Genomic DNA, 8195 nt, shown 5'->3' on the forward strand with positions numbered 1-8195 from the left:
AAACAACCCTTTCCCCCCCTCCTCCAACCTCAATCCCCCCCCCATCAATACTTTAACCCTGTAGCAATTGCCTCTGGGTTAGCAATCAAACTAGAACTAAAATGATTTATACACAAGTTACAACTGGAACTGGGAAATAATGGCGCCAAAACAAAGGATTTGGTTTATTGGGTTGAAATATTGGTGAACTCAGTGTCTCATAATACAGTGGAATACAACGACGACATTTCAGCAATTCAAGGTGTACTTTTATTTATAATGTAAATTGTTAGTGTATATTGGGAGGGCTTAAAATCGGGTTTGGAAAGTTGGGAATAGCAGTTTGGGAATTATTATCTTGCTGATAAATTATAGAACATGTTTATATATTAAACTCGTGGATTTTAAATGCATGCTTCATTTTGAAGATTATTCAAGTTAAGATTCTATAGAAACAAGAATTAAGCTTGAATAAAGTTTACAGTGTTTGTATACACTGAGGGGGGCCTTGGCCCTTGGGAGTGGAGGGGGGGTTATTAAGGGCATTATGAAGGGTATAAGGGCTAAGGAGGAGATTAGACCGGTTTAAGGAAATCATGTGATATTTGTTTATGGGAGGGGGGAGGGGGGTGTCCCTCTCTGCTTATTGGATGCATACCCCCCCTCCCCCTCCCTCTTGTGAATCTGTTAACTTAACATAGAGGTGATAATTAGATGCATATCATACACAGTTTGTATATACGTACCCGACCTAGCTACCTAATGTATTAGTTACCCCGAGCTGCCTATAGCTATACCTAGATAGTATGATACCCATAACCCGTAGTAACTTAGCTACAACTTAGCTATCATAGCCATCTAGGTAGCTATACCCTTTTCTTCCTTGCTAGATAGCTACCCAGTAAGTTACCTACTTTATTAGCTAGCTGTATTGCTATCTTGTTATCCTGCTACCTAGCAAACTACCTATTGCTATCTAGCTATCTAGCTATTGTTCTACCTAGCTACCTACTTTGCACACTTAAACATTAAGACATTATTTTGTAAAAAATCCTATACTGAAAACCACTTAATATTCAGATATTGCAAATGCTAAGTTAAGATTCTTTGAACTCTTAATATATATTTAACTCATGGAAAATATACTTAAATGAATAAAATATTAACTAAAAAATACAGAAAAAAATTCTAATTTCTCAAGCTCTCTCTCTGTATTCACTAATGTACTTACTGAAAAGAAATGAAAGACAGAAAGAAAGAAAGATAGAACCTCAAATTATAGATTTCCGCTAATTATTGTATTTGAACCCTTCATATCCTCTACTTCTAACCACATGATAGATCCTCTTATTTCTAGATCTGTTTCCTCTAAACTTCTATAAATAGCCCCTAAATGACCCCTACATGACCCCTAAATGTCCCAATAGAATGCATAATTTGTTACAGTAATTGTCCTTTGCATGCAGTTCATTCAGAATTCATCTGAAATTGTGAAGAAAAAAAACAGTGTTGTACAGTATATTCAAACTATGTACGTAAATGTACATAAAAACGCACAAATTCTGTTGTACAGTGAACACACCCCTGTAGAGGATGTAGGCCGTAAATTACAATTGCTTGGGCATGATCCCATTCACTTTTTATCCACGCACAATAAATTAAATAATTCCATTTCTACTTGTTCGCTCCGTTCTACACTTTATGGGACTTTTTCTCAGGCGGGAGAAATTTTAGATCAAGGTAAGTTTACCATCGGAGACCCATTTTTTACTCAGGGTGTCCTCAACCATAGAGGCCTACGTACATAGCTTCAGGGTTTATTGGGCTGAAATATTGGTGAACTCAGTGTCTCATAATACAGTGGAGTACNAGATTTATATTAAGTAAGGATTTGATGAAATTAATTATTAGTTTTGAATCATTATTTTTGACAAGCTAAACACTATTAGAGAAGATAGAAAGATAGATATACATAATACATAGATAAACAGATACATACGTGGATACATAGCTTATTGATATATATATATACACTAATACATAGAAACAAATATACATAGTTAGATAGATAGATGTTTAGATAGGAAGCGTCAGATATATAGAACTTTAGCTTACGATAAAAAGATAGACATATAGAGAGAGTAGGATATTGATTTCTATGATTAGGACTGACTAGTGGCTAATATTATCAGATTCATTAATATCTTGGAACCTTTTCTTCTTCTCATTTATCTTCCTGGAATACGGAGTCTCTCTCTCTCATCTCTCTTTTCATTGATCACTTTCATGTCATCCAACCTTCCGGACTTTACTCCGAGCCTAATCCTAAACTTCTCTCAGACTTTACTCCAAACCTAAACTTCTCTCCCAGACTTTGCTCCGAACCTAAACCTAAACTTCTCTTAGACACTTTACTCCAAACCTAAACCTAAACCTCTCTCTCAGACTTTACTCCGAACCTAAACCTTAACTTTTCTCCCAGACTTTACTCCGAACCTAAACCTAAACCTCTCTCCCAGACTTTACTCCAAACCTGAACCTAAACCTCTCTCTTAGACTTTACTCCAAACCTAAACATAAACCTTAACTTCTCTCCCAGACTTTATTCCGAACCTAAACCTAATCCTCACACTCAGACTTTACTCTGAACCTAAACCTAAACCTCTCTCCCAGACTTTACTCAGAACTTAAAACTAAACCTCACTCCCAAACTCTACTCCTCAAACCTAAACTCAACCTTGGAGAAACCTCCTGGATCCAATCCTGCCTCTTCTACTTATTTTACCCCTGGAGAAACCTGGTCTGAATTCTGATCTTGTTCCGGGTTCTGTCTTGTTATCTTCTTTAGTTTCTCATCCTGCTCCGAGTTCTTTTTCTCCGAACCCTAATTGGAACTGAAGTTTTCGAAAATTTTCAACTCCTTCATACTTTCCCTGTTCCTGCTTTTTTCTTTATAGTTCTCATCAGTCACCTATTATACTATTTCTTTTTTCGAAAACAATTATTTTTAAACCATAAAACCCATTTCACTCCAATCCATTCCCTTTTCCCTTTACTTTTTCTCCGCTTTCCTCCTCTTCTCCTCCCCTTCCTTCAGCCTTCTTCTCCCCCCACCTTCATCCAGCCTTTTTCACCTCCTCTTTCAACCCTTCTTCTCCCCCTTCCACCCTTCTTTTCCCCTTCCTCCACCCTTCTTCTCTCCCCTTCCACCCTTCTTCTCCTCCCCTTCCCCCGGCCTTCTTCTCTCCCCTTCCATCCTTCTTCTCGCCCTCGTCCCAATATTACAAGATATCCTTGTGTCTCTTCTTCTATATCATGAATACTAAGTTTGCTCGGCTTAAGTGCCAAATCTGAACAAATATGGCTGATATTGATCCTTATCCAATAAATGTTAGTTTTACAAAAACTAGCTGTGTGCAGGTTCAAAGAGAAACCTCTAATTTACTCATTTAAAGACCAAAATTTCCTCAGTCAAAGATAAAATTTGTTCTGTTAATAATCAAAACTTGCTCAGTTGAAGATAAACATGTTCTTGGGTAAATACCAAAATTTGCATCGTTAAAGATCAAAATTTGCTCATTTAAACACCAAAATTTGCTCGTTAAAGATCAAAATTTGCTCAGTTAAAGGCCAAAATTTGCTCGGCTACAGGAAACCTATTTTCTCAGTTAAAGATTAAAATTTGCTCCATATTTACCATACTTCTGTATGGCGTTTTATGCAAAATTTGCTCCTACCATACCACTATCGTTAATTTTGCTCTAAATAAACCAATTTCCCGCAATTTAATTCCATGATGTTAAGTTTTTATTCAAAATATTTGTGTTTCTGCAAGTGTTTTTTCATGATATTGATTTAGGTACAAATTTTCTTTGTTTGAACAAATGTTCTCGCGCCCCTACGGGCATATACGCCCATGTTTATATTTCTGTAAAAATTTCACGGTTCTGAAAATCAAGTTAAACTTTTATGTTTTAAGAAAACCTTTTTTCTCATCTCATCATCCCTTCGTTGTTTCAATTTTTTATTTACCTTATTATTTTCCTGTTTTATTACAGCTTAATTAAGTAGATAAAGACATATGGTAAAAACATATTTACTCTTTCGAAATTTTTACGATTGACTTTCGAATTCGATGCGTTGTCTGTGAATATTTTGTCTATAACATCACTTGTAAAATATTCATTGAACAATATTTGTTTTCATTCATAAGTTTTTCATCCACTTGACGTTATACATCTATTCATCCTGTCTCGGATGAGTATGAAAACCCAAGAATTATTATTTAAACATCCTCTTTGTCAAAACCCTTTTCGACTCATGTATTCTTCGAACGACATATTTTTTCAGTTAATTTTTCTTTAAAAATCCTGTTCAACTCCTTTCCTCTCCTTAAACCCCAACCTCCTTCTCAGCCCCTCTTCCTAACTTAAATTTCCACAATTTTTTCCCTTTCCTTTTGTGTATATTTGAACATATATCACGGGGAGGGGCTGGGGGGGGGACGTAGAACAATAGACCAAAGGTAATTTATTCACGTGATGGACTCACTGACAGACAGCCAGAAAAACAAACAGACACACAGACAGACTAATACTGTACAGTAGCTTGTATATTTGACAGACATATTGACAGACGGACAGTTTAATGTATCAACACTCAGTGAATGCCTCCAGTGAGGTTACAGGGTAGAGGAGTGAGGTAATCTTCCCCTCGGCGGGGGGGGGGAGGGGGGGATGATTGTTAGAAAACAATCTGGCTTGTTTGTGAACCCTGGGTCTTTATAGTCGTACTGGCGTAGTTTACTTTTTCTTAAAAAGATTAAGTCAACTGCATCTGTACAGTGTACATACACACTATTAATGTATTTATCACATTGTACATTGCACATTTAATGTAACATAATCACACAAATATCAACTTTTTACTGTTTACCTAAAAACTTTTTTTTTTTAAATGGCACCTCAGAATGTTGTACAATACAAGTTTTTACAATGCTGTGTATAATTTACATTACATGTGCATGTACATGTAATGTACACAACGTTGTTTACATTGCACCCAGTGCTTATTATAACCTTGATGAGTTTAAAAGCCAATAATTACTTGTTTATATAAATAAAACTAAATTCCCCCATCCTGCTCCGAGTTCTTATTTCTCCGAACCCTAATTGGAACTGAAGTTTTCGAAAATTTTCAACGCCATCATACTTTCCCTGTTCNTTCTTATTTTTTCCTGTTATTGACTTTTCTTTTTGTTTTTGCACAGTTAAAATATGAACGTTTTAAAAACTTCTGTACCGCGGAATTCAATCTTAAAAACGGGAATTTATCCAGCAAAACTGAAGCTAGAATCTAAGCTTGTGTGGAGTTGGAGGAAAAATCGTTTCGCGAAAATTTCGTGTTTTTCACAAAATAATCTAATTTTTTCGCATTTTGTTCGCTTGCGAAAAAAGTTTGCGAAATTTTCTCGCGAAACGTTGCGGTCGCTGCAAACCCTAGTTGGAATTATATGTTTTTGTTTGTTTTCGTTTTTACCCTGTTTTCAAATTCCTCTTTCCAGGTTTAGCATATTTAAAGAGCTGTGTCTCTCTCCTGTAAATTTAATTTTCCTCTGCGCTTTAAACTTTATTGACGTTGACAGCAGAAATATATTTGTCTTAACCAATATAAATAGAATACAGGATAATATGATAATCGATCAATTTAGATCAATTTGGACCAATTCAGATCAATTTAGATCAATTTAGATCAATTTAGATAAATTTAGATCAATTTAGATCAATTTAGATCAATTTAGATCAATTTAGATCAATTTGGATAATTTTTTTCGTCCATGAAAATGAATGAATTTTCGTAATTTATAAAAATAAAAATAGTTTTTAAAGTTTCTAAAAATCTTTATTATTTCTAAAGCTTTGGGAAACTTGTTAAACTTTATAAAATCAAACCAAACTTCATTTTTTTCATCTTTTTTCAAACAACTCTTAGAAGAGAAAAGAAAAATCAATTTCCAAAAAAACTTGATTTTTCAAAATAATTAATATTTTAGGTGAGTACCTGCCATCTATACGGACTGGATATACCTGTGAAGGAGATGAGCTACTGGTCAACTGTGATCCTGGAAATATTATTCAGATTGTCAGAGCTAACTATGGCAGGTTCGACACTTTTGTTTACATTACAATTAAGAACTTTCGTCGTCGTATATATTCATACAATGAAGACGACTTTCGATTTATAATTTTATTTCGACCAAGCTTTCAAACAGCATGGATACACATAAACATAAAACAATGAAAAGCTGTCAATTTAAAGCATCTTTTTGTACTTGTAAACTTGAAATAAAAGCCGACCATGCAATCAAAAGTCAGTAAAATCAAATTTAAAATCAAACAAATTCTTTTAGGTTTTCAATTGCACTATGTAACGAGGACGGACAGACCCACTGGTCTGTTAACTGCATGGCACCTAATACAAGACAAATTCTACAGAAAAAGTAAGTTTTTAATCCATAATTTACCATAAAACATTGGTAAAAAAAGACGTTTTTTAGACTGAAGATTATAAATAGTTCAATGAACATGAGACACAGCAATTGTAAACATCCCCAATTTACTTAATAAGTGATTTAATAATAAGTTACTTGTAAACCAGTGGTAACCACCTACTCCATAACATATCTATCCAGGCACAACCCGTCCGCTATCAGAGTCAACCAGGACACAAGCATAGCTATCCATCAAGCTATTAGTTCCGTGTGCTACCACTTTTGTAGTAAACACTTACTCCATAACAAGTTCTCCAACGTATCTATCCAGGCACAACCCGTCTGCTATCATAGTCAACTAGGACACAACCCACTTGGCTCTAAATGCCACATAAGGACACAAGCATAGCTATCCATCAAGCTATTAGTTCAATGCTCTAAATGCCAAACAGAAACACAAGTCTAACTATCCAACAAGCTATATATCGATCCCAAATGATGGGGACGATCATACACTCTAAATGTCACACAAGGACACAAGCCTAGCTATCAACAAGCTATATATCGATCCCAAATGATGGGGACGATCATACACTCTAAATGTCACACAAGGACACAAGCCTAGCTATCAAACAAGCTATANGCAGGTGAAAGGAGAGCTAAATTGAGTAAAATTATAGAGGGGGGGCTAGCAGGTCACTCCATGATGACACACTACACAGTTCCAACTATATACCCCAGGCAGGCACTATTCTCTACATAGACAATAGGTTTAGGAGATTATACAACTATCTTATTGTCTAACTAACAGCTGTTGTCTGATTTCAGTCTAGCTGTCTATCTGTTAGAAATCTACCTATCTGTTGTAAGATATAAAATTATCTGTGCTTATGATGTGGACAGTCAATTAGCTATCTTTATCTTTCGTCAATCTAAAAGCCATTCTATTTGTCATTTGTTGGCAATGTTTCAGCTAGCTATCTTTTGTCTGCTGACAGCAATACAGCTGTTGTCTGTTGTCAGATTAATTGCAGCTATCTGTCTGTTGTCTGCAAATTCTTGAACTTTTTTCTGTTGACAAATCATTAGCTGTTATCTAAATCTTTTATCATAGTTTTAGCATTTTCTTAATCCATTTAAAGGCAGTCTGCTAATGCTTTCTTAAAAGTATTTTTTTGTCTATCTATCTATCTATCTATCTATCTATCTTCTTTAAAATAATACGAAAGTGTATTTTTAGATAGAAAAGATTTACTTTTTTTTTTATTGTTAGTTTTAGTTTAATCTTGTAAAGATCAGAAACTGCTTACACGGATCAGGTTTCTTGTTAAACCTAATCCATGAAAAACCTCAGGGGTGTTTATTTATTTTGAGAAATCACTATTCCCTCTTTTAAAAAAAAAATTTTCCCCCAAATGTTAGGTATTTGCGCGTAGAGGGAACATTTTTATAATTGTTTTATTCCCTAAAGAAAAAAAAAGTTTTTGGAGGAAAATGAATAAATTTTTGGGTACAAGGATGTCGAATTTTTTAATACGCATCTGAAGTCACCTACTTCTCCCACAATTCTTGAGATTAAATACCCCTTAAAAACCTAGAGAACTTAATAATATTTGTTACTTTGTAACCAAATTAATTCTCGCTTTCTAGAAGACCTTGAGAGAAGGAGGGGGGATGGGGTGTATAGGGGGATTTGTACAGGGCCGGGGGGGGAGGGAGGGGGCAA

At 35.0% G+C, this 8195-nt stretch overlaps 1 protein-coding gene across 1 annotated transcript in view; it reads left to right on the forward strand.

Annotated features, from left to right (window-relative positions):
• Positions 1 to 8195, forward strand: part of LOC111706006 (latrophilin Cirl) — a 28226-nt gene that overhangs the window by 11495 nt on the left and 8536 nt on the right. Inside the window, exons 2-3 of the mRNA XM_023478741.1 lie at positions 6032 to 6140; positions 6389 to 6478. Of these exons, the coding sequence (XP_023334509.1) occupies positions 6032 to 6140; positions 6389 to 6478 (199 nt within the window). The remainder of the gene's footprint in view (positions 1 to 6031; positions 6141 to 6388; positions 6479 to 8195) is intronic.

The sequence above is a fragment of the Eurytemora carolleeae genome, unplaced genomic scaffold (assembly GCF_000591075.1).
Source record: "Eurytemora carolleeae unplaced genomic scaffold, Eaff_2.0 scaffold200, whole genome shotgun sequence".
Taxonomy (NCBI): domain Eukaryota; kingdom Metazoa; phylum Arthropoda; class Copepoda; order Calanoida; family Temoridae; genus Eurytemora; species Eurytemora carolleeae.